At 40.0% G+C, this 26,882-nt stretch overlaps 4 protein-coding genes across 5 annotated transcripts in view; 2 read left to right on the plus strand and 2 right to left on the minus strand.

Annotated features, from left to right (window-relative positions):
- The window catches only part of lobo (lost boys), a 31,270-nt gene extending 26,332 nt beyond the window's left edge, over positions 1 to 4,938 (minus strand). The window contains exons 1-2 of the mRNA XM_065865381.2: positions 4,425 to 4,938; positions 4,225 to 4,353 (exon numbers count right to left, since the gene is read on the minus strand). Of these exons, the coding sequence (XP_065721453.2) occupies positions 4,225 to 4,353; positions 4,425 to 4,841 (546 nt within the window). The 5' untranslated portion in view covers positions 4,842 to 4,938. The remainder of the gene's footprint in view (positions 1 to 4,224; positions 4,354 to 4,424) is intronic.
- A 1,969-nt stretch (positions 4,939 to 6,907) lies between these two features.
- LOC108005042 (uncharacterized) lies at positions 6,908 to 7,773 on the plus strand. Its single transcript, XM_017068180.4, has 2 exons — positions 6,908 to 7,089; positions 7,159 to 7,773. The coding sequence occupies exons 1-2, from the start codon at positions 6,930 to 6,932 to the stop codon at positions 7,707 to 7,709; spliced, it is 711 nt and encodes a 236-aa protein (XP_016923669.4). The 5' UTR covers positions 6,908 to 6,929; the 3' UTR covers positions 7,710 to 7,773.
- Positions 7,774 to 9,009: 1,236 nt separating this feature from the next.
- On the minus strand, positions 9,010 to 20,350 carry Cad96Ca (tyrosine kinase receptor Cad96Ca). Of its 2 annotated transcripts, none has more exons than XM_070995467.1 (11): positions 20,185 to 20,350; positions 18,962 to 19,142; positions 16,522 to 16,784; positions 15,643 to 16,446; positions 13,915 to 14,170; positions 13,017 to 13,105; positions 10,296 to 10,435; positions 10,115 to 10,220; positions 9,911 to 10,050; positions 9,706 to 9,847; positions 9,010 to 9,652 (listed from the first exon to the last, which is right to left on the minus strand). In XM_070995467.1, exons 2-11 carry the CDS (start codon positions 19,095 to 19,097, stop codon positions 9,428 to 9,430), a joined length of 2,301 nt encoding a protein of 766 aa, XP_070851568.1. In that variant the 5' UTR covers positions 19,098 to 19,142; positions 20,185 to 20,350; the 3' UTR covers positions 9,010 to 9,427. The 2 variants fall into 2 exon arrangements, with proteins under 2 accessions (XP_070851568.1, XP_036673256.3); XM_036817361.3 differs by having other exon boundaries at positions 13,915 to 14,182; positions 20,185 to 20,349.
- A 1,402-nt stretch (positions 20,351 to 21,752) lies between these two features.
- Positions 21,753 to 26,817, plus strand: LOC118877679 (uncharacterized). The gene is made up of 6 exons (XM_065865375.2): positions 21,753 to 22,109; positions 22,681 to 23,044; positions 23,100 to 23,211; positions 23,268 to 23,407; positions 23,676 to 24,900; positions 25,041 to 26,817. Exons 2-6 carry the CDS (start codon positions 22,729 to 22,731, stop codon positions 26,152 to 26,154), a joined length of 2,907 nt encoding a protein of 968 aa, XP_065721447.2. The 5' UTR covers positions 21,753 to 22,109; positions 22,681 to 22,728; the 3' UTR covers positions 26,155 to 26,817.
- The last annotated feature ends 65 nt before the right edge of the window (positions 26,818 to 26,882 follow it).

A 26,882-nucleotide genomic window follows, 5' to 3' on the forward strand; every position in this document is an offset into this window, starting at 1 on the left:
TGGATTCCGATTTAGACGTGGGATACCTCTATGAATTTGTGGAGGAATTCTCTAATAAACTACATTTCAATTTATCTTTTAAACGAGGGTCCAAAATTTAACCCATTTTCATGTTCGATTTTTCCGTATTTCCCGTGGATCTCAGATTGGTAACCCAAAACTGCACTTCTAGATTCCATAACTTTTGTTATTGGATTCCGATTTAGATGTGGGATACCTCTATGAATTTGTGGAGGAATTCTCTAATAATCTACATTTCAATTTATCTTTTAAACGAGGGTTCAAAATTTAACCCATTTTCATGTTCGATTTTTCCGTAATTCCCATGGATCTCAGATTGGTAACCCAAAACTGCACTTCTAGATTCCATAACTTTTGTTATTGGATTCCGATTTAGACGTGGGATACCTCTATGAATTTGTGGAGGAATTCTCTAATAAACTACATTTCAATTTATCTTTTAAACGAGGGTCCAAAATTTAACCCATTTTCATGTTCGATTTTTCCGTATTTCCCGTGGATCTCAGATTGGTAACCCAAAACTGCACTTCTAGATTCCATAACTTTTGTTATTGGATTCCGATTTAGATGTGGGATACCTCTATGAATTTGTGGAGGAATTCTCTAATAATCTACATTTCAATTTATCTTTTAAACGAGGGTTCAAAATTTAACCCATTTTCATGTTCGATTTTTCCGTAATTCCCATGGATCTCAGATTGGTAACCCAAAACTGCACTTCTAGATTCCATAACTTTTGTTATTGGATTCCGATTTAGACGTGGGATACCTCCATGAATTTGTGGAGGAATTCTCTAATAATCTACATTTCAACTTGTCTTTTAAACGAGGGTCCAAAATTTAACCCATTTTCATGTTCGATTTTTCCGTAATTCCCATGGATCTCAGATTGGTAACCCAAAACTGCACTTCTAGATTCCATAACTTTTGTTATTGGATTCCGATTTAGACGTGGGATACCTCTATGAATTTGTGGAGGAATTCTCTAATAAACTGCATTTCAATTTATCTTTTAAACGAGGGTCCAAAATTTAACCCATTTTCATGTTCGATTTTTCCGTAATTCCCATGGATCTCAGATTGGTAACCCAAAACTGCACTTCTAGATTCCATAACTTTTGTTATTGGATTCCGATTTAGAAGTGGGATACCTCTATGAATTTGTGGAGAAATTCTCTAATAAACTGCATTTCAATTTATCTTTTAAACGAGGGTCCAAAATTTAACCTTTTTTCATGTTCGATTTTTCCGTAATTCCCATGGATCTCAGATTGGTAACCCAAAACTGCACTTCTAGATTCCATAACTTTTGTTATTGGACTCCGATTTAGACGTGAGATACCTCTATGAACATGTGGAGGAATCCTCTAATATTCTACATTAAAAATTATCTTTTAAACGAGGGTCCAAGTTTTAACCCATTTTCATGTTCGATTTTTCCGAAACTCCCATGGATCTCAGATTGGTAACCCAAAACTGCACTTCTAGATTCCATAACTTTTGTTATTGGACTCCGATTTAGACGTGGGATACCTCTATGAACATGTGGAGGAATCCTCTAATATTCTACATTAAAAATTATCTTTTAAACGAGGGTCCAAAATTTAACCTATTTTCATGTTCGATTTTTCCGTAATTCCCATGGATCTCAGATTGGTAACCCAAAACTGCACTTCTAGATTCCATAACTTTTGTTATTGGACTCCGATTTAGACGTGAGATACCTCTATGAACATGTGGAGGAATCCTCTAATATTCTACATTAAAAATTATCTTTTAAACGAGGGTCCAAGTTTTAACCCATTTTCATGTTCGATTTTTCCGAAACTCCCATGGATCTCAGATTGGTAACCCAAAACTGCACTTCTAGATTCCATAACTTTTGTTATTGGACTCCGATTTAGACGTGGGATACCTCTATGAACATGTGGAGGAATCCTCTAATATTCTACATTAAAAATTATCTTTTAAACGAGGGTCCAAGCTTTAACCCATTTTCATGTTCGATTTTTCCGAAACTCCCATGGATCTCAGATTGGTAACCCAAAACTGGACTTCTAGTTTCCATAACTTTTGTTATTGGATTCCGTTTTAGTCGTGGGATACCTCTATGAACTTGTGGAGGAATCCCCTAATATTCTGCATTAAAAATTATCTTTTAAACGAGGGTCCAAAATTTAACTCATTTTCATGTTCGATTTTTCCGTCATTCCCATGGATCTCAGATTGGTAACCCAAAACTGCACTTCTAGATTCCATAACTTTTGTTAATGGATTCCGATTTGGACGTGGGATACCTCTATGAATATGTGGAGGAATTCTCTAATAAACTGCATTTCAATTTATCTTTTAAACGAGGGTCCAAAATTTAACCCATTTTCATGTTCGATTTTTTCGTAATTCCCATGGATCTCAGATTGGTAACCCAAAACTGCACTTCTAGATTCCATAACTTTTGTTATTGGACTCCGATTTAGACGTGGGATACCTCTATGAACATGTGGAGGAATCCTCTAATATTCTACATTAAAAATTATCTTTTAAACGAGGGTCCAATTTTAACCCATTTTCATGTTCGTTTTTTCCGAAACTCCCATGGATCTCAGATTGGTAACCCAAAACTGCACTTCTAGTTTCCATAACTTTTGTGATTAAATTCCGATTTAGTCGTGGGATACCTCTATGAACTTGTGGAGGAATCCCCTAATATTCTGCATTAAAAATTATCTTTTAAACGAGGGTCCAAAATTTAACCCATTATCATGTTCGATTTTTCCGTAATTCCCATGGATCTCAGATTGGTAACCCAAAACTGCACTTCTAGATTCCATAACTTTTGTTAATGGATTCCGATTTAGACGTGGGATACCTCTATGAATTTGTGGAGGAATTCTCTAATAATCTACGTTTCAATTTATCTTTTAAACGAGGGTCCAAAATTAACCCCATTTTCATGTTCGATTTTTTCGTCATTCCCATGGATCTCAGATTGGTAACCCAAAACTGCACTTCTAGATTCCATAACTTTTGTTATTGGATTCCGATTTAGACGTGGGATACCTCTATGAACTTGTGGAGGAATCCCCTAATATTTTGCATTAAAAATTATCTTTTAAACGAGGGTCCAAAATTTAACCCATTATCATGTTCGATTTTTCCGTAATTCCCATGGATCTCAGATTGGTAACCCATAACTGCACTTCTAGATTCCATAACTTTTGTTAATGGATTCCGATTTAGACGTGGGATACCTCTATGAATTTGTGGAGGAATTCTCTAATAAACTGCATTTCAATTTATCTTTTAAACGAGGGTCCAAAATTTAACCCATTTTCATGTTCGATTTTTCCGTAATTCCCATGGATCTCAGATTGGTAACCCAAAACTGCACTTCTAGATTCCATAACTTTTGTTATTGGATTCCGATTTAGACGTGGGATACCTCTATGAACTTGTGGAGGAATCCCCTAATATTTTGCATTAAAAATTATCTTTTAAACGAGGGTCCAAAATTTAACCCATTTTCATGTTCGATTTTTCCGTAATTCCCATGGATCTCAGATTGGTAACCCAAAACTGCACTTCTAGATTCCATAACTTTTGTTATTGGACTCCGATTTAGACGTGAGATACCTCTATGAACATGTGGAGGAATCCTCTAATATTCTACATTAAAAATGATCTATTAAACGAGGGTCCAAAATTTAACCCATTTTCATGTTCGATTTTTCCGTAATTCCCGTGTATCTCAGATTGGTAACCCAAAACTGCACTTTTAGATTCCATAACTTTTGTTATTGGATTCCGATTTAGACGTGGGATACCTCTATGAATTTGTAGATGAATCCTCTAATAATCTACATTACAATTTATCTTTTAAACGAGGGTCCAAAATTTAACCCATTTTCATGTTCGATTTTTCCGTAATTCCCATGGATCTCAGATTGGTAACCCAAAACTGCACTTCTAGATTCCATAACTTTTGATATTCGATTTCGATTTAGACGTGGGATACCTCTATGAATTTGTGGAGAAATTCTCTTATGTTCTACTATACCATTTATCTTATAAACGATGGTCAAAAATGTAACCCATTTTCATGTTCGATTTTTTCGTAATTCCAATACCCTTCAGAATGGAAACCCAAAACGGCACTTAGAAACTCTTGCAATAATTGGCCTACATAAAAGCAAGCGAACTTACCAAATTAATTGGATCCTCCAGTGGTTCATACTGAATAAAATCGGCGACAAACTTGGCAATTTCCTCAACACTCGATATGAGTTGCGTGTAAATAAACGCCGTTGGCCTGATGGTGGTGCAAACAAATTTCTGTAATACGGTTAAGAGAGGCAATTTATCAAAACATTAACATGTAACAAAGAATATGGGGAGGACTTTACCTGTACTTTGCATTCATTGGGCAAAGCCAAGACCATCGCTCGTCTCTTTGGGTAACTAAGAACCAATTGCTTCCGGAAATTCTCGGCGTAAAGGAGAAGCAATCGCTCTTTGGGCGATAAGGTATAATATGAGGGGGGATAACATTGCGGACTGTTTTCAAACTCCTCGATTGTCTCAGGAAAAGACAAATCGATCTTCCCGATATTCAGCGCAGCTTCTCCCTCGGACAAACTAAATTCACTAGACTTCATTTCCTCCATTTCCGGCTCGTACTCCCCCTCCATTTCATCATCAAAATCCGACTCCGAAACTTGAGAGCGCCTCAACTCGTCGATTTCTTTTAATTTGGCACTATGACGACTCGGGTCGATGTTGCTGACCACCTTCTTGTACTTCTGAAATATTACTTTCGGCATTTTGGCGTGGTAACAGTTGCCGGCTATTCAATAATAAATAAACAAGAACGTCGTTTCTATAACTACGGTGTTTGTAGAGAAATATATTTTTCAACAGCCAGCTGTGACAGAAATTAAAAAGAGTGTTGGGGAAAAACGATATAAATTGATGGGGGATAATGAATAATATTTTTATATTAAAACAAACAATTACAAGCTTTAAAGTTTTGATAAATGTAATACATAATTGTTCCGATCTGGTTGCAACTGTGAAGTTTTTAAATTACCAACTAAGTTGTTAATGGTTTGTGTCAGCGGAAAATTCTTATAAGCGTGTTTGTTAGTTTTCATTTCCGGTTCGCGTCCTGTCTATCTTCCACTTTAGCAGCGACACCTGGCGGTACTTTAAATAACTAGAAGGAAAAAAACACTGCTGCCAGACCGAAGAAAAGAGAAAGACGATGTTTGTGCTACCAGATCAGGAGAAATATATAACTCATATCGATGGAAGAGAAAGAACACATGGCGCCTTGATTCAAAAATGTTGAGTTTTTTAGCTTTTTAAATGTGACAGGACATAGAAGAAATGCAATTTACGAGGCTGCTTGCGGGGATCATTGCGAGGATTTTTGGCAAGGACAACCAAAATAAATAATAAATTATTTATAAGTCGATTTTATACCATGGCCCTTGATCAAAAAGTTTGTGCTATTAAAGGAGACGTTTCTGATGCTATATGATTCAGGATCACTAGCCAAGTCTAGCCAGTATAACGCCGTATAAAATGTACTCCCCACTTACTGGTGGCTCAGGTCATTAGACCAATTCTACATTTTTAAATAGTATCTACCTATTTGCCAGGGTAATTCTAATGACGTATTGACTTTGAAATTTGTTAAAAGACTAATGGGGATCTAATAATCGAGAACTCCTTTTTGTTTTCTTTATTGAGTCATAATTATGTGATACCTAAAATCAATAAAAAAAATAAAATCAATTAAATCCGTATGAAATTGTAACTTAAAACTAAAAATGTATTATAATAAAATTAATTCAGAGATTGCTATTAATATTTTGTCGCTTTCAGTAGGTCTTCAAGATTTTTAAGTTTTGTACAGCTTGACAGCTTAAAAAAGTGTGTTTCCCTATCTTAATATAATTCTATACGTTCACTTAATAATCTTAAGCTAAAATACAGATATATATTTCTTTTGAAGTATTATTTGTCATTCGCAACATTTTTTATATATTTAAAAAACATTTTATTTTAATTATTTGTGTTACATAATTAGGCGTCGGACATTCGACACTCAAAGCCTGTCATTCGCAGATGGCAGTGGTGGCACATTTTTTGAGGTCCAACCCCCTTGTCTGCATGCACCTCAAATTGCATTTGCATTATTTATATTGCATCAATAAAACCCGCATTCAGGAATAATTAGCGAAAAACTTGTCGAGCAGCGGAGAGACCAGCGGATTGAGATCGGCGCAGTTGATCCGTTTATGGCTGGCGCTAGGATTTATTTGTACTTCCTTTCGCATTTGAAAGGCGAGCGTCTACCTGGTGCATCCGTACATTCATGAAACCATTTGGCGCTTTTAAGCGACTCAATTACGCACATTTTGATTCCCACATTCGTCAGCAGTCGCCTGCAGTCGTTGGGTGTCGCCTATATTGGTCCCTTTCCCGCTCGTCCTGCGGCAGGAAGGACCCTGCTACCTGGCCGGCGTCTGAGGCAAGATGCGTAAGCACTAATTTTTGTATGCACTCAGTTTGCCGTTTAATTGCCGCGGCTCGCGCTAAGTGTTCCCTAGAAAAACAAAGAGCATCGCGGCGTTCAATCAAGCACATGTCGTCCTGTCTTGACTCCTTGCTCCTTGCTCCTTGTAGTCCTTGCTCAGGCGCAGGCGCCCCGGATGTCTCGAGTGTCAAGCGCCTCTACTTTGCAGCCTTTGTCTGATTATCGCAGCCACGCAACGCTGATGTGCGGTTATGTCAATTAACGCGGATCAGCCGCTAAAAGGATCTGGGTATATAAGAGGCAGCTCCTCGAGGCTGAGGATATCACATTCAATTCACCCACCGAACGAAGCACATCGATCCTCAAAATGCAGTTGGGAAAAGCTATCATTCTGCTGCTGCTCACCATTCAGCAAAGCTGCCTGGCTTTGTACATCAAGAACGTGGAGAAGAATCCTCTTAAGACCCAAGGACCCAAGGATGACTGGGGAGTCTTTAAGAACACACTAGGACTAAGCCAAGAAAAAGGTAATTTGCTTAATAACACTAAAATCATTTTAAACATTTATTAACTTTCAAATCTTTCTCTCTCCTTAGTTGAACTATTAAAGTCACAAAAGGACCAACAGGGCACCAAGGAGCTGCTGAATCGCTTTATTTTGGAGAACCCCAAAGCTTTGCCCAAGGCCAAGAAACAACCCGACCAATTTCTGGCCCTCTACAGATCCATACTCAAGAAACTCACTGCCTCCAAGCGCATGCTGAAGACCTCTCTCAACTTCGAGCTGGCCGACAAACCCCAAAAGGAACTGAAAAGGCCACGCAGAAAGATCGCCGTCAAGATGGTTTCCGATATGCCATCCTGGAAAATCGAGAGCCTGCTGAACTCTTTCTATCTGAAGCACGGAATCCCGAGGAACGCTGAGGAGCAAGATTATCCCGACTTGGATATGGTCAGGGATACTGATTACGACGACTCTGATAATTTCTACGACGACGAAGGCGACGTGGGTCTAGCCGCCAAAACACGACAAAATACCGAATATGGTTCGTTTCAGGATCTGATAATGCAGGCCAAGATGAATGAATGGGAGCGCGAGAGCGAGGAAACCAAATTGCACAGCCCCGACAGCGATGATTATATTTAAATCCTCAAAATATATCCTAGTAATTAGGATAGAGGGCTGTGCAATAGAGGTTCATATGCTGGCATTGGACCTATCTTTAGTTTAAAGTAGTTAATAATGCCAGAAGCGCGCTTTAATTCAAACAATATCATACCACGATTTGTTTTATATTTAATAAAATAGCATAACTTTAGTATTTTTTTAAAATGAAAATAATTAATAAAGTAACCAAGAAGTTAAGATATGAAATTATACAAAATTGGTTTATTATTATGGATATTTTGTGTCTACAAATTCGGAGTCCTTCCAAATACCGAGCATATGCGCTTTTAAGCTTATTATTTATCCATATCTGCGCATGTCCTCTCAGTAAGAAAAGCTTTTTTGACGGAAATGTTAAATACGTTTTGATATTCTCATATTAAATGTTTAAATCCCATTGTTTTAAAAATGGATTAATAAATATAACTAAATTTTTAATGTTTTATAATTTTTTATTTTCATTAAAATATCTCTTTCTTGTGATGAATTTACGATATACTATAGGATTACTATTATGTAAAACAGCTGATTCCTACGTTTCGTTCTCTTCTTCAACTGATGCTCCTCTCTGGCAGCATGACAACAAATATTTCTATAATAGGCGGACATATGGTTTCACAATGGTTTATATCTTTCCCCACCAACATAAACACGTGCTTCAGAAGAGCGCACTCATGCGCCGTGTGGTACCGTAAATTCTTAGCAGATATAAAAGCCGTGCTCATTTGAACCCACACTTATTCTGTTGCTGTTCTTACTCGGTAATAAATAAAAATCCCATACTAAAAGAAAACTTTACTTGTTGCCAATTCCAGTTTACGTAGTTTACAAGGCAATTTTGTAAAGCTGTTAAAGCCATATTTACTTTCTCAGCCGACCCAAATAATCCCTTTAATGTGATTTTGATGCACAAACCACTTGTTGCATTTTATTTTCACATATATCTTTTGATATAAATGCTTTGTCAGCATTAAAGATCTTTAAGAAAAAAGTTAAATTCCTAAACAAAAATAAATTCCTACCGCAGTGTGCTGAAATCGATATATTTAATACGAGTATGCAATATTTTAGAATGCACGTCACGTAGTAAGACTTATAGGTATCAGCTTCGCCAGCTTTTGACGCCATTGGCATCATTTATGCACGTACTCTGTTTGCCAAAGCTGCAAAGTTTTCTACGGCAAAAAGTCTGTCGCAGCCTTCCATCAAAGTGAACATAAATAACTATGGGTCAAAGATTTTGTTCCCAGTTTCAGCTATGTTAAAGCACACAAGAAAGTTTTTAAGTATAAGTTTTAGTTTTATTTTCGCTTTAACAATAATATAAATTATATTCATAACTCTATACACGGGTGATAAATTAAAATACATAATACAAATCAAATAAATAAAACGTGAACGTGAATTATCTTACAATTTAAGAGGAATTTACAATTGCCTTTGAATTCTGGAGTATGTGTTCAGTATTTCTCTTATCTGATGCTCGAAGATAATGCTAAACAATTTGGTATTTAGACTTATCTGATATCCAGGAAGATACAGTTTGTTGTACACTTTGTTTTTGCAGTGTGATTCGTAATGGCAGTATAACCTTCTATATTCTCTTAATGAGCCAAGACTGGAATGGCAAATCCCAAAGTCTTTTGGAGGTAATAAAGCTGATGGGGGTTCAGGTTCAGTGCATAAGAAGGGCGGTCCTACAACTTTTCGCCACTAAGACTAACGATATTATAATAGTTGTGATCGGGAAACCGTTCCAGTTCGATGTAATCCATTTCCGTGTGCAGCAATTTGTCGAGCATTTGGATTATTTCCGCGAACAGAGGACGCTCCTGAGGATCGTGTGACCAGCAATAGTACATTATATTGTAGAGCTCACGGCGACAGTGCTCCGGCTTCTCCAAACGATATCCATCCCTTACCTGTGACACAAATATTTTATAAATATATTCAAATCCATATCAAATATACAAACCTTCCGCATAACATCTGATGCTGATATTCCCGGGTAAGGCGTAGATCCCAGAGTCACAATTTCCCACATCAATATACCGAAGCTCCAGATATCGGATTTTACGGAGAATATATTGTCGTAAAGTGACTCAGTAGCCATCCATCTGGAAAAACATGTATTATTTTGTAATCTTTTTAGATAAAGGGGTTTTAGAAATCAATCCTACCTTATTGGCAGCTTTCCCTCGCTCTTCCTTTCATAAATCTTTGATGTGATTACATCCCTTGCGAATCCAAAGTCAGCCACTTTGCATGTGTGATCGTCGGTTATAAGGATATTTCGAGCAGCCAGATCCCGATGAATAATCTGGAAAATAAGTATTTTATTTATAAAAATTAATACATTTACAAATCTTCCTAAATCAACATACCCCTCGAGATGTCAGGTAGTCCATGCCCTTAGCTACTTGATACATGAATGAAGTTAAGTCGCAGGAAGTCAGAACATTTGACTTTCCGTGGGTATTTCCATAGTGTCTATAAAGAACAATAGGATAAGTAAAACCAAAAGTTTACAACAAGTTCTTATAAGTCTTATAATATGTTGCATACCTTTCGGCGCGTGAGCTTCTCAAATAGGTTTGCAATTTTCCCCGATTTACGTACTCCAGAATCACAAAAGTGGGATCTTTATCCGTGCAGCAGCCCAACAAACGAACAACATTGATATGTGGCTCCAGAGATTTCATTACCTTAAAAAACAAACAATAATTTGGTTAATAAATGTCATACCTAAGCTGTTTTTATTATTTACGAGTGAGATTGTCTAATTAATTTAAGTGCTTCCCCTAATTTGTATCTCAAGAAACTCGGTTGTAATTTATTGCTCTATCAGATTTCCTTGAGCAGCCCCAATTCATTGCAGTTAATAACTTGGTCCTTCCCTAATCCGCCCACTCCAATTTAAAACCAAACTTTGAGCAACCCAGGCACCATCTCGAGGAGCAACAGAGACCGGTAATTTTCCAGGTCTCTAACGCCTCCACAATGGCAAAATGAAATGGGGGAAACTTGAGGGATGAGTCTGCAACCTAGCCGAGGGCCATTCATAATTTTTCATTGTTCTGAAAATTAAAGTGCAATTATTCTCGTTTCTGGGGGGCAATGGTAATCCGCAGAACATGATATACTGCCGCCACACAATGCTGCCGTTGCAGGACGACCGAAACCAAATGCGACTTTAATGATGAAGGACGCGACCCACACGGCGGCAACCCTAGAGTGGCTCCTTAGATCCAGATGCCTTTTCAGACTCACAGACCATAGTACAGAGTCAGAGTCAGAGTCAGATTCTGATTACAGGGGGCAAGGCCAGGACGAATAGGTCTCGAACTCCGAAAGTTCCAGTGCGCAGGTCGAGAGTTGGGGGCTTCAGAGATTCAGAGATATATATACGATAGTTGCCCTCCAGGCGAGAGGATGCTGTGGTTTGTCATTGCTTTTTTTTTCATTTGGTTTTTTGTTGGCAGGAACAGCAACAGGAATCAGTTTGTTTCAAGGCGTCGGAGCGCACAGTTCGGATTGTATTTGGCATCCCGGAGAGGTGGTTTTTTCTCGTATTTTTGCAAGGCTGCGGGACGTTCCGACCAGTTCCTCGTGTTTACAGCCCGCAACTGCTGTCAAAACAGTTCCTGGAGTGCCATGTGGTGTATTGTGTGTGTGTGTGCTTTGTGCTTTGAATAAATGCTCCTCAGTGCTCCCCCCCAAATGCTGAACTCATTAGCTAGCCATCGACTTTTCTACCAACCATCCGGCAAAAGCATAGGTAACCATAATGCATCCAAGTATAGTATGTAAATGCTAATCGATACCAGCTCTTGTGTCACTATCATTACGGGATTACCTTGGTTGGGGGGGGTCTGCTTGCTGTGAAATATCCATGGGGTCCTTGGGCCGAATAAATACATTGTCACTTCGATTGTCATGGCAACAACACACTCCTCTGATTGCCTCCTCGCCAGTATGCAAATGGCTGCAAGTGTTGAGGCCATTAAAGGACCCTACATAAATGCGTTCCGAACAAAGGACTACAGTACAAATTTATTGATTCGCCCACGGAACGAATATATACATATAGATATATATTTTTAGCCCTCTGATTACGGACAATTGTGCTCAGCGCAATTTGATTTACACAACAACTCCGCTTTTTGAGCCCTGAAATGTATGTGTTTACATCGCACTTTTTAAAGGGAACCCAGCCGACTGGATTTTTCGGAGTTTGCATATGTGTGAAAAGTCCACAAAAGATTCGGCCCATTAAATATGCTCGTCTGACACCGGCATACTTACAAGGGCATAAATTAATAATTTTGTCGCAGTATTTTTGGCGAACATAAATATGCAATACGTCCCGACAATATTGGAATTAACATTTAGCCTACATTGTGGCATTATTCAAATTGCATTTCACTTTAAGTTTAATTCGGGCAATAACTTTCTAATACGATTACCGTGTCCTTTGAAGTTCAAAGTGCACAAAAAACAAAGCTAATTAGCCAACAATAAGTACAATAAACTAGGGGACAACAAAATAAAAGAAAAGAAAGGAAAAGAAAAGTGGAAAAAGGCAACATCAAACTTTAAATTAGAAAACTCCCCAATGGGGGGGACTTTTTGACAATTGCTAATGACGAAGACGTTTACAGTGTTCACTCCAAGGAGTGGTCAAGAATTCAGGAAAAAGTAGGGATACAATAAGGTAACTTTCCACCACTTAGGCCAAATTATTAGCAAAGAGGAGCAGACTTTTTGGAGTTTTCCTAAATACACCTGCAATTGCCAACTTGGTAGAACGTACTCCAACATTTTCGAAACTTCCTGGAGAGACACATAAGTAGACTCCTTTACGTTTTCATTAAAAAGGCAAACATTAAATCCAAACTCAAGGGGAATCCTGGCGAAGGAGCAGCAGCAGCAGGACCTTCGCCATGAAGCAGGAAAGAAATTCTTTCAAAACTTTTCAGCATCGTTAATTTTCAATTTACAAAACTTTTTCATCTAACCAGAAAAACCAACTCACAAGATTTGCCCAGCAGCCCTCCCAGTTTTCAGTTTTCAGTCGTCGAGTTAGCGGGTCTGTCAGAAGGTTTTTTTTTGGGGGACGGGAAAGCAAACCGATTGAATGAAAAGTGACAGAGGAAAAGGCAGCCGAGATACTTGGCAAACTTTGGATGTAACGATTTTGTCGGTATTTTGCATACCCTTTACGGATGACTTAAAAAATTGTAAATGCTAATTCGCAAGAATTGTGTGATTTCCCAATCGGCTTACCTCCAATTCGGATAAGAGGTCCTTGCGATCCACTTCGGTGGCGCTTTCCTTAAGTGTCTTCACAGCCACTGTTGTAATGCCCTCGGTGTCTGTGAATAAAATATTGATATTAATGAATTTATATTCATTGCAATGATACTTATCTAATATGAGCTTTAAGGAGACACACATAACTTAGGCACTATTTACTCTTCTCATATTCATAACATTCAATTTGGACTCTGGCTATTTTCCTGCCTTTATATAAATCCAGAAATCACTTGCCTTTCGTTTTGTATGTCCATTCTACGTGCTCATAAAAAAGAGCTCTCAATGGTGAGCTCTGGAATGTGGTATATCGAGTGGGTGGTGGTTGGATATCCTTCACCCATCCACATGCACAATTTTGCACCACCTGAGCACTTGAATATGGGGCAACAACTGCCGGATTGCATGAGCCAGTAGCTTTGTGGAACTCCGCTGATTGAATGCACAATCTGCTCCATTTTTAATTCCTCTTGGCATCATGTCGAAATTGATGAAATTACTTTGTTGGAAATTATGGTTTTTCTGGGTTTAAAGTACTCATATTTTTAGATTTTTTTACGATGAAATAGGTCATACAAATATAAACCAAGGTGAAATTTATGAAATTACCTCCTTGGAATTATGGATTTTTAGATTTTTAAAATGAAAAATAAACTAATCTAAATTATATTTATGTAATTTTGTGTGATATGTATCATGAAGTATGTTATTCTCATTAGTATTTTATTGCTAATCTTGATGAATGAACTTTCAATCTAATCTATCTATTGGTTTTCAAACTTGTATCTTATTTGTCCCAAGGGCTATGAGTTAACTTTCTTTGGCAAACCCCCTATTCAATTGAAATTCCCCTCACTTAATTAAAACTTACCATTTATGTTGGTGGCCTCGCAGCGCCAAACTTGTCCGAAGGCTCCTTCGCCCAATATATTGAAGAACTTCAATCGGTACCTGGGGAATTCCCAGCGGTCGCCGTTGGCATCACCGGCGAAACCATTTTCCGCTGGGCCGGAACTTCCTGCTCCGCCTGCCACGCAGCCAGGACCCAAGTTGGATCCCGGCTCACCTGTCCCAGGACTGGCCACTCCCGCGGAGGACTCGCCACCGTTTGTGACACCTGTTGACAACTGCGATGTTGCCTTTGAGCGACAGCATTGTTAATTTCCACATCGATGATGGTGTTGCAGTGTCCAAGTAAACGGAAATGCAGTCGATGTTGATATTTGTGTCGGGTTTTCAGGTTTCAAAAATAAAAGATAAAACACATTGATTAGTTGTGATCCAGTTCTGCTTGTCATTACGTTTAAATGGTGATGGGCATAAAATCCAGTATAAAGTTGGATTGACAGGCTAACTACTAAATTAAATAAAATAATAACAATAACTTTTAATTAAGCTAAATTAAAAGATATTTCCTTTTATATAAAAAACTGCTACCCCTAATAAATTACCTAATTTATTCAACGTATAAAACTCATTGACATAACATAGTACGCAATTCCGAATTCAAAATAAACCCGCCTGTCAGCACCATAGGATGTCAGAATTTTACGCGCCGATTGGTTGTATGGAATGTTGATGACGCGAGAGCCTGCTGAAGTTTTGGCATTCGCTGTCAATAAATGGGAATCGAGTGAAAGGACATTCCCGGCAGTCAGGACCTAAGCTCGCATGCAGCTGCACTGAGCTACTTTTTCCTGTCAATTACACTGCCGCTGTGCTGTGGCCACTGCGGGTGACAGGACCAAAGGACGAAGGACCAAGGACGAGGGACGAGGGACGAGGGAGCCCTGCTCTGCGGAGGCGTTGAGTGAGCCAACTGAGGTTGAAATCTCTGCTCGAGTAGCTGTCGATTAGGGACTCCGGGCTCTAAGCCGCAATCACCCCCAAAAGGGGCCAAAATCGATCGATATTTGCATAAGCTTTTGTGCATCGCTCACTAATTTTATGCAATCATTTCAAAAGGACCTTCTGTGAAATATGAATTCACGATGGGAATGCTCTGGCTTCAATTTCTGGCAATGTGAGCTTGAAAAATTTAGATGCTCTACAGCAAAAAGGAAAAAATTTAATAGCCTGATTATAGGGATTCTTTCAATATTAGTATGCTTGTCTTATTCTTCTAAAGCCTAAAAATGTCCATACTAAGATCTTTCTTTACTCTTAGATAAAATAAGAATATGATTACAACTAGTAATTGCAACTATTATTAGGAAAATCCCAAGTCCCTTAGTTAGCCCCTTCATTTATCCTGGATAATCTAAGAATTTGTTTATAAAAAATGAATAAATCTTAAGTTTAGCAAAGTCAGATTCTTTAAAAAAATCGGAGAATGCAGATTATTAAAGTCAAAACAATAAAAATTCCCATGTTGACCCTTCCAATTATAAGGGATAATAACAAAGTGAATGTAGCAAATTAATACAACTTTGGTTTTTATGAATCCATATTCTCCAATCTGGTATAAGAAAATCCCCAGAGTTATGCATCACCATAGATGTAGAGGGTACACCCTACTCAATCTACCCCATTTGACAAACACCACTGGGAGATTAGTGGATAAAGAGGGGTTCCTTAAAATTAGTTCCATTCCACTCACAATGCCCAGCTGCTGATCCCGCTCCCAGGGAACATAGCGATTGGCGAAGGCCACGGGTCCCTGCCACTGCTGCATGACCATCGAGTTGCGGCTGTCGTCGGTCAGCGTGCTGCTCAGCTGGCTCTGGTTGGACTTCTTGGCCAGCTCCTCCTTCTCCTTGGACTTCTTGAGGGTCCTGCTGATGGCGCACAGTCGTCGGCGGCACAAGTACGCCAACAGCACGGCGATGGCGGCAAAGAATCCACCTACAGTGACCACAATCGGAATTGTGCCGGACTTGAGTGAGAAAACGGTGGCGATGGGACTGGTGTTATTATTATGGCTGGCACTCGGTGTCGTCTCCGTGGGGATTCCCTCGACCCTCGTCGAATTATTGCCAGTTATTGGCGTCAGTTTGGTGCGACTCTTTGGAGTGGTGGAGCTGGTCCTGACGACCGTTGTGGGTGTCACCCCATCATCCTTCGTTGGCTCCGTCTCCTCGGAACTTTCCCCTCGCTCTGGTCCTGGAATATTCGGCGGTGGCGGTGGGTAGAAGTTCCCAAATGGCTGCTGACCGAATATATTGTTCTGGGGCACCGGTGGATAGCCACCTGGCCGGCTGTTTGGTAGGCCATTCCGGATGGACTGGACACCGGGCAGCTGGTCGAAACGCGGCAGAAACTGCGATACCACGTTCGAAATCGAGGTCTGCGGTCGGTAGCCAGAGCTGTTCTCCCTCTCACCCAAAATATTGATGAAAACCTCATTTTTCGCCGTATATAAACCATCCGTGACAGTTATATAGATGAGAAAATTCTGACCAGCCTAGAAAAGAAGCGGAATTCATTGCAATATAAAAGATACAATACAAAAAAAGATATATGTATTCTTTTAACTTACCCTTCCCGCCAAACTTTCGTTGAGAGTGACAACTCCCGTTTCCCTATCGATTTGAAAGGGGATTTTCTCCGGTGGACTAGGGCCATTTCCACCTCCGGGTGGCAGGCTAAAACGAGGTTCTATTCCAAATATCAGATCATCGCCATCCGGATCCTCCGCCCGCACTCTATCTATTATCTGACCGACTTTCTCAGTCTCCGAAATTCGCCAGTTGCGCTCGCGAACGTATAGAATCGGAGGTGCATTTTGATCGTGGGCCTCAGCTGCAAGTTTAAGCACATAAATTGAGAATTAATTGTTTAAAATGCAGTTTTATAACATGTCCATTAACAACAGGTTATTGTACATAAGACCGATTCTCTGATGCTACAGTACCAGTTTACAAAATGTTATACATCGATTCGTTGAAATAACTACATACATTTATTATATTTGACTAAGCATTGTATAAAAAAATTCTCAACGTTTTTATAAAGCTTTGTATAAAAAAATTTTAAACATATGTAATATAATATGTTTTATTATCATAATGTTTACAAGGAGAAACCAGGCCAAAACTTTGACGTCATTCTCATTAAATTAGAGATAATGAAATAGATGTTTTGAACCATTTATGCCCTAAAATGTATATTATTTAGTTCCCTTTTCTGTTTATTCCCACGAGAAACTCCAAAATCATTTAAGATGGCGTGTGTGTTTGCTCAGACATTAACTTGTTTTGTAATCTCAGAGCAACCGCTTATTAAATCCAGCCAATGGCGACCAAACCCATGACGACAGAGCGATTAATTGGTTAAGGCAGCGACTTTGCCTGCATTTCTATGGGCCAACAGTTGGCAGCCAAGTTCATTCAGATATTCCGAGTGCCAGCTATTGACCCGGATGTCTCCCACTTGGGAGCCTCGCTTTGAACGAGTGCCAAAGGCAGACAAAGGCTACCACTGATTTTTTTTGGGAGGAGGCCAGCAGTTGCAACATCTGGGGAGAAATAGTTTTTCTAGTGAATAACGAATAACGAATAACGAATATCTCAATATCGGTTCATTGTCCACCGAGAATGTCCGTGAAATATTCGCATATTCAGTTGATTTCTTTGCGCTCCATAAGTCAACCATAAGCATCATTCAATGGACCTAAGCGACGTGACGTGATAACCGGTTGGGTTGTTTAGCTGTTTGCCTGTTTGCACTTGTACATATCTCTTCTGCTTCTGCTGGCGCTCGACCTTCAGATACAAATGCGCACACATGTAACGAATACGTATACGTGATAAATGGCTATATGGGCTATATGTCTGTGGCCCGGAGAACGGCTAAAGGAGAGTCTTTTCTTATTTTCAATATTTTTTTTCCTTTTTTTTTCCTTATATTTTGGTAAGAGCGTGTCTGACGGCGTGGCTTAAGTGAGCAGAATGTTTTTGCTCTGCGGATTGCGTGGCCAAACAGGTCTGAGGTCTTGGATGGAACACGCTCTCAGGCGGATTTAACTTTGTCCGCGTGTAAGCCCATCCACATCCAGATATACACGACTGCGATATATTACGATGCTCGGCGAAATGTTCCGTTTCACTTAAATATTGCACAATATGCTGATGAGACATGTGCGTGAGTGCGAATTCCGGCCTGACAGCGATATTAATAAGGCGAATTATAAATGATCTAAATTTGCTATGAAATATCGTACGAAAAGGTTTCACACGGAATTAGCACTGAGTTTTATTAACACTGATAAGCCCATTGTAAATATAAGGTTTTTCTACCGTATTTGTAATACATTTTCACATCACCCCTGCAGTTAGTATTGCAGCAAAGAAATGTAATTATTGACCTAACGTATGGGTACCATTATATATAGTTATCTTTAATAGATTGATTATCATTAAAAATATTTCAACAATGTTTCCCACTGAAAATATTTAATTGATAGCGATATCGAATGTACTAACACCACTGCATAACTAATTTATTGTCGTCAGATAAACATTTGAATTTCTAAAATCTATCTTAATACTCAAGCGATTGCTTGGGGTTTATTTCAGAAGACAATAATATCAATCTATTTCCGGGCCATTAGCTAAATTAAGAGTTCAAACACCGGGAATTAAACGCCTTCGATGAAATGGCATCTACCAACATTCACGGTCAAGGCTGAATGTACTGGAGCTCGGTTCCATTTATTTTTCTCGCCCACGGGGACAAATGGACCATTGTGGGACTTCAAGAGCGATTCGCATTGTTTTGGTTTTAGGTACCAATTACGCATCGGTGTTGTGGTCATTAACATGTTTTGTCATCAAGATAGGCGGAGACTATTGACCTGGTACCCTCATATCTACCTAATGACATTTTCTAGATGAATCTTATGGATAAGCAAGAAAGCCATCCTTAGGGTCTCATTGTTTATTATTGATTATAATATGGGATGGCCTTTCAACACTCACCTTCTTGTGAAATCAGGGAAACCGCTGTGGCTGTCACCACAAAAAGCGTTAACAGCAAGCTTCTCCTCCGCCAAGAAAGTAATTGTTTTCTGCAGTGTATTATCCGATTTTCGTGGTTGTGATGGTGATAAACCATTGCGCAATCAACCGCCTAAACGGCAGCCTGCCAGATGTCCGAGGACTGAGACAAGGTGATGAAACTTTAATTAAAAACGGCGGTTCACAGTGGTAAAATAAAAACGAATGACATATGTATGGTTGCGTGGGAGTTTACGGTGTCCGTATCCTGTATATTCCATCGCAGGAATGTGTTTTATTAAATTAACCAAGAGGAGACAGGCCACCTTTCTTTATTTTCCTATATCCCGGAAATATTAAAAACACAATGCCATTCCCAACTGGTTGCAGTGAACCAGGATATGATTGTTGAATTATTTGAGTGAAGGGCACACATCACACGCTCAACTAAAAGAAAATATAACTTAAGACGCTGCGCGTCATGAAGCGGGTCGGCGATTTCTCTTTTTGACGTATACACCATCGGGTGCATGGCGCAATAGCAAAACAAACTGGGCAACCGAGCACAGCCCCAATATTTGAACAGCTGCGGTCAACATTATAGGAGTGTTAACTCGCCTTTACAATATTATTACAGAATATGTTGTTACCGAAGGAAACACACATTAAATTCGTGTTTCATAATCTTTTAAATGGTTTATAGATTACTTTTTAATAAGATTATAAATATTTCATCACTAAAGAAAGTTTTACACCTTTTAAAAATATATAATGCTTTAGAAAAGAATTTTTATTTTATATTTTAAGACTTAGTTTTGTATCTCAGTTACTCTATAATTTTGCCCGCAATTGTTTATGTACACTCTCACATAGTTTAAGATCGCACCGAAAGAGATAGATAGATAAAAGCGAAAGAGAGAGAGAATGGGAACGCATATCATTGTCTGGTCTTTTGTGTATTTAAATAATTTATAAGGACGCTGGGAAGCCAACGAAATCTCCACCTTAAGGTGTGTTTGCACTTTATAAGGAGATCGCGAAACACTAGCTGATAATTGAATTATATAAACATCGGCCTTAAGCCAGCGAAAGAGGCCACTCAAATATGCTAATGATCAAATTCACACGCATCTTTTTTGTTGGTAACAGTGAGTCACCTCTTTGCACATTATTAAAATTTGATTTTCATTTCCAGCTATTATTACTTTTATTTTAGGGTGGGATTTTGCGCTGAATTTCACATATATAGATTGTTCACAAAGCCACTGAAACTGGTATCCATAAACTTTCACGGGCTGCGTATGGGGTGATCCCAAAGCGGGACTTGAACGGCGATGCGTTTAGCCACTCGGCGGACTGACAACTGAAGCTATAGACTGTGTCCCAGCCCAGTGCCAAAGACTTCGCCCCATACGATCCCCCGAGTTATCCGCTCTCTGTCTCTCGAAAACGAAAAACTTGTTTAGTAGCCGTAGGAAACGAACTTGAACTTGCTCTCTTGTGGATCGTATTTTTTAAAAGCCTCTCTCAGCGCTCTCCGAAAGAATTATGTTTGGGATCCACAGACTAATATTAATTTAGTAATCAGTAGCAAGTGCTGGTTCATTCTGTATTTGAACTCAAATAAGACACAGGCGCCTATTGATAAGAATAATTAACGTTTTAACGACTTAGGTGTTTTTTTCAATTGATATAGTAAAAAGTAATCTATTAATATAAGCGTTTATTTTAAATGTTGCAACCTTTCTGATTAGTGACAAACATTGAGTAAGTATTTTGAACATCATTTCTATTGGAATTCCAATCAACATAAGTGCTTCTATAATGGCTATGCCTATGCTATAAAAAAGCAAGAATAATACTATTTCCTTTTAAATATGTTAGTCATTAAATCCAGGTCTAATTACATTGTACATGTTACAAAGTATTTATTTCAAGCTCACATCGCTTTTGCTTTGGGATTTTCCCCATTTTCGCAGAAACAATGGAGCTTTGTGCACAAACCCATTTATTAATCAAAGCCGTTATCTGTTTTACGACTATCCAATATCAGCGGTCGATTGCAGTAGCAGCGTCGCCAATGACAACGCCGAGGAAGTTCCAAAACAAGTCAACAAAGCTTTTCCGCGACAGCTTATTTACCTAAGTGCCAGCATACTTATTTATTTACCCAAATGCATCGTAAACTTGAATGCGTCACGCGGATTTTCCCCGCGGACCAGTGCTATCCAAAAAAGTATAAGACCTCTCTCAAGACCCATTCACAAGTTTTTGCCATTTTGAAACCTGCATTCTGCGAAAAGTATGAACAAAACAAAACCAGGTAAGCTGAGCTCATTTGTTCAGTCTATTGCTGACCGGCAGAGCAGTATGTCATAATCCGGCAAACATAATATTTGATATGTATTTGCCTATTTACGGACAATTAAGCAGGCATTTAACCTATCAACATTATAGCAAAGGTATGTGTCTTGAAATTGAGATACATTTTGCATAGTTATTCAAAGATTTAACGTCATTTGGCTTGAATGAATCACTAAATATTCAAGTGAAAAGCTGAATGTTTGTATGCACTATTGTTTTAACACATATTAACCCCCATAAAAACTGGGTTCAAGCTAAGTTGCCTCTCATTTCAAATGAATTTGAATGCCATAGAACTAGAAATATAAATTATGCTATAAAAATCATGTACCTTAATATAAAATAATACCCTATTGACTGAGCTCATAGCCAACTGATAAGCTCATACATGTTTCTACAACGATTCGATAAGAAAATTGAGTGGCACTGATAAGAGTCTAGGTCAAACACGAATTCTATAAACAAAACTAAGAGGCGTCAGTTGTGTCGCGTCTCTCTGGCTGAAAACTCATACGTTTGCTAATTAAAAGCTCTCTCAAACCCACAAATATATTATACGTCCATTTACCCCATAAACAATATATAAATTCGGGCGCATTTTGTGCTCGTTTAGTGCATACGAAATTGTAAATAAATACTATCTATGCTTGAGACTGCAACAGGTTCCATTGAGTAAATCAAATTTAGAGATTATAGGGGCTTACTTTAAGTTTAATATATTCGTATACCTTAAAATATGCGGTTGAATATCAATTGTGAGTAAAAGGTAAACCCCCATTTTAATCCAACGAATCCAACAGTCTGGTCGAGATAGCTCTTGAGTCTTCTGGGGCTACAAGTCGGCCATAAATTATAGTAGGTGTTAGCCAACAATGCACAGTTCAGGCCCAGCGTCACCGCATCGAATGCAGAAGTTTTTTATTTCGGTTTTTGCCGGACAACTTCCACAGCACCGACAACCGACTCCACACATTGGTTTTGGCCGCGCCACATAAATGGGCCGGAATTCGGCATTTTTGCCAACGGTGCAATTTACTTGCACCAGCATACAAAAAGCCTTTATGTCTGTACTTGTGCCAAAAACTTTGGGTGTGGGAATATGTACATTTATGCTCATCCGTAGGCCCAGCATTTTGTGTGTGTGTTCTTGTCCGTGGATTCAAAACCATGGCCTCTATAGGGCTGTGGCGCATCCTAGTTGAGCCCGCTTGCTCCTGGAAATGGCACGCGAAATAAAAACAAATTACCCAATCGAAAGTTTGGTCTTTAAATCATACATAATGCCTTTGTAAGTTTATACTAAATTTAAATTAAAGTATACCCATTTATATTTCCAGGAGTTACGAATACTTGTTTCGGATATAGATTAAGTTACGCAGGTCAGGATGGTTCAGATACTGATACATCGTCCCAACTGCAGTCCTCTAGTGGTGTTCATGCTACTACTAATCGACCACCGACTAATTGTGGACTCAAGTGTTCCAGTACTGCAAAATCCCTCAGATGAATACACAAAGTATGTGCCGATTGAAGAGATGAAATTGCCAGAGGATCAGGAACTGGTGGTTCGACTGCCCTCAAACTCACTGCTCAAATACACATCCTACAAGGATGTGTCCATCCTACATTTTGATGTTCCACCCGATTCTCGTACAGCTTACTTCACATTCAAAGCGTTTGAGGATCCCAAAAGTGCCTTTCGTTAGTATAATAAAAAATAAATGCTAAACATTTTATAGCAACTATTATTTTCCAGAACGAAAGTGTAAGCCCAAGGATGTCACGCTGCATCTGAAGGCGAGCAGTTATCCAGTTATAAGTCCAGAAAATATAACTTTTCCAAAGAACTTCTTTACCACGGAACAGAGGTAATTGGAATATGGGATGTTTGATTATAAATATACCTCAATTTAATTCCTTTCAGATTTAAGGTCTATGATCTGCAGTTTTTATCTGACGAGCAACAGCAGCGTATTACTATAGATGGTCCTCATATAGGCAACTGGTTTGCGGTGGCATTTGTGAGCTGGTCAGATCCCAATAATGACCGCATTGAACAACAAGGTAAAGTAACTTTAAGGTCATAACTTTATTGCTAAAAAAAACTACGGATATTATAAAATATCCAAATATTTATTGACACCCCTGCATGATAAAAACAAAATACGACAAAAGGGTTTGAAATGTTTTAGCTATTCCTTTGATATTTGCAAAATATGACTTTGTTACCCCAGAGATAAAAACATTTTGAATATGCAAAAACACCGATTGGGATTATTTTGGCTTTGTGCTTAGTCCCATGAATATTTATGAATTTCATTTTTGTTTGCAGGACTCTCAGCCTCATGTGACACACTGTTGTCCGCCGAGATGTCCGTGTCCCGATTCCGTCCGATTATCATAAACAATGGTCAGGAGCATCAGGACAATCTGACTAGTATTGTTTTGCCAGAGCTTATTGGAGCCAATGGAACCAATATCAGGGAAGGACTCAACACATCCAGAGCCCTGCGCTCCGTTCCGCCCAAGCAGCAGAAACAGAAGCCAGCATCTGTAGTCAAATCCCAACCCTTGGAAGAGGGGGAATCCAGCCGAGCTGCTCAATTTCAAAACATTACGGAAAACCACAACAGCACACCGACCGCAAACAATGAAATCATTTACAGATTCTATGTGCCAGACGATATAGGCGATGCTACGGCCCGGATAATATTCGACCAAGTGTGCGACGACTGTCCGGCGGTGGGCTTCCATGTGCGGGCCAATGGATACCCGCTGGGCGGTACGGATCAGAGTCACGGTCACGGCACCATCATCCGGCCAAACCAGACCGCGGAAATCACAATTCCGTTCGGCGTGCAGCCAAATGCCTGGCACTATGCCCTGTTGACCTTTTCCAACGGGGCGGATGAATCGGAAATGGGCACTGATACAAATCACAGTCTATCATATGCCCTGCAATTTGATTATATAACGGAAGAGCCGGCTAGCCTGTTGCAAAAACAGAAGAGTGTGATGAACACTACCAACAGTTCCAGTCCGAATCCCTGGGAACCAACCAAGTTCCGCCAAATGAACTTTTACTCCCTGCTGCGGCAAACGTACCGCGAATTCTTTATGTTCGACTACGATCTCCGTCCGGATGTTAATGGCACGGTGCCCGAAACACTTAATCTTACGGCACAAACCCATTCAGGATTCTCTTTTGACCTGGGCGAGGTTTCGGACATCGGAGGGACCCTGACCTTCGCCCTTTCCATGAAGGAGGCTCACAGGGCCAGCTTGAGGATGAGTCTGCCTACACAGTCTCCGGATCTGGGTGGCATCCTGGCCGAGAGGCTGATCGGCGATCCCAAGGAGGAGGTAGTGCCCGCCGTCACCACATCCAGCAACCAGAGCATGCAGATTGTCGTCTGCATGCAGCTGGGTGAGCCGGGCAAGCCGGAATATCCGGACAAGTGCCGGTATGGCCAACGACTGAAGCAGGCCTCTATTGTTGTAAACCACACGGAAAGCATGGGCCTGGTCCACGTTCCCTTCCCAGAGAGCGGGCGGTGGTGAGTTTACTAGTTCCTAAAGTTTACCTCATATACGGATAGGGGCAGGAATGCGGACAGAGATACGGACAAAGATACAAATCTTCCTGTACCCCTTTTAAACTTTAATAATTAATTAGCGATACCATTTCATCCCGCAGGTATGTGACCATGGGGTTGTTCTGTCATGGCTCCGGAACCGCTCGAGTGTCCATCATGGAGAGCGTGAAGGAGTTCATCAGGAAACACCAGGACATGTTGGCGGATATGCGTCCCCCATGTGATTGTGCAGAGTCCGTACCCCGCTATGCCGCCTGCTTAAAATCTCCGGATTGCCTGGAGGCAATGAACGAAACCGAGACACTCAAGGTGAAGGAGTGCATTATGGACGACAAGTGCAGCAGCAATTTCAGGCAGATGACGCAACTCTTCGTGGAGCACCACAAGGCGGCCATGGAGCAACATGTGGCGGTGGAGAACTGCAACACCTCGGTGGTTTTCTCGGTTTCCTCCAGTCCCTGTGTGGCTGGTAGATGTGGCCGCTTCGGGAGATGCTATCACTACATGTCCGGCGGATTCGTCTTCTCTACATGCGTCTGCTCGAAGGGCTACCGCGGATGGGATTGCACCGAGGACTCACAGGTTCCCACCAACATGTCCATCCTGTTGGCCACACTGCTACTCACACTGAGCAACCTCCTCTTTTTCCCGAGCATCTACATGGCGGTCAAGAGGCGTTATTACACCGAGGGCGTCATCTACTTCTTCGCCATGTTCTTTTCGATCTTCTACCACGCTTGCGATGCTGGCGAGGATGAGTACAGCTTCTGCCTGGTGAAGATCGGGGTGCTGCAGTTCTGCGACTTCTACTGCGGATTGCTGAGCATCTGGGTCACTCTGGTGGCCATGGCCCATATCCGGTCGGAGTTCGTTTCGCTGCTGCACATGTTCGGAGCCATCCTGCTGGCTTTTGGAACTGAGCTAAACAAGCAGAGCTTGTGGGTATTTTTGGCCCCAGCTCTAACGGGGATCTGCCTGATCTCAACCAGCTGGGGGCTACGATGTACCAAGTCCCGCAAGCTGTTCCCCTCACGGAGGTACCTGTCCGTGTGGCTGCCCTTTGGACTGACCCTCGTGGTCGCCGGTCTGGTGTGCTATGCCTTCCTGCAGACCAAGCAGAACTACCACATCGTCCACTCCATCTGGCACATGGTCATGGCCTTGAGCATCCTGTGCCTGCTGCCCTCCAGAAAGTCCTTCCTGCCGAAGTGCTAGCACGCGGGGTACAGTTCCCACGCCAGGGAGCTCCTGCTGGCTCAGGATCAGGAGTTCCACATGTGAGACGGGTGACCTCGTGGCTGGAAACTGGTGACTCGATAGCTTTCCCTCGCTGCCCAGGGGAACAATAACGTTACAGGACCTAATCTAGTATGGTAGAATAACCCTATTTTAGTTTGTACATAATAATACTCATAGAAGTAGTAGCTAAACTAAAAGGATCTTGGAATTGATCAACTGAGCACTGAATGTTCACTAAATGGATGCACGGATAAATAGATGGATACAGTTACTTAATCGTTATGATGTTTGTTTACCTATCCTTTGCCATACAAATCTATGCACTAAGGCCTACAAACATTAACTCTCTAGAAACTATTTCAACAGCCTTATTAAATTTAATGAAAGCACGCATGGAAATGTGTATCCAATAAATTATAGTGTATATAAATACTTGTTAGATAAATCGCAGACTGTAAGATTAGCTAATAAATAGGACCTAATCTAAAATATTGTCAGCACTTATGTAAAGTAATCAATTTATTGATATTCAAGTTGAGGCAATTGATAAACGAAATTCGATTTGTGTTTTGTGGAAAACGTTTAAAAAAGTTAATGAATTTATACTTTACCAATAAAAAAGATACAACCCTTAATACTGTGTACATAATTGGAAATCGGAAATGACTCAAGTTATTATTGAAAACGTTAAAGGCATATACACC

The sequence above is a fragment of the Drosophila suzukii genome, chromosome 3 (assembly GCF_043229965.1).
Source record: "Drosophila suzukii chromosome 3, CBGP_Dsuzu_IsoJpt1.0, whole genome shotgun sequence".
NCBI classification, from domain to species: Eukaryota; Metazoa; Arthropoda; class Insecta; order Diptera; family Drosophilidae; genus Drosophila; species Drosophila suzukii.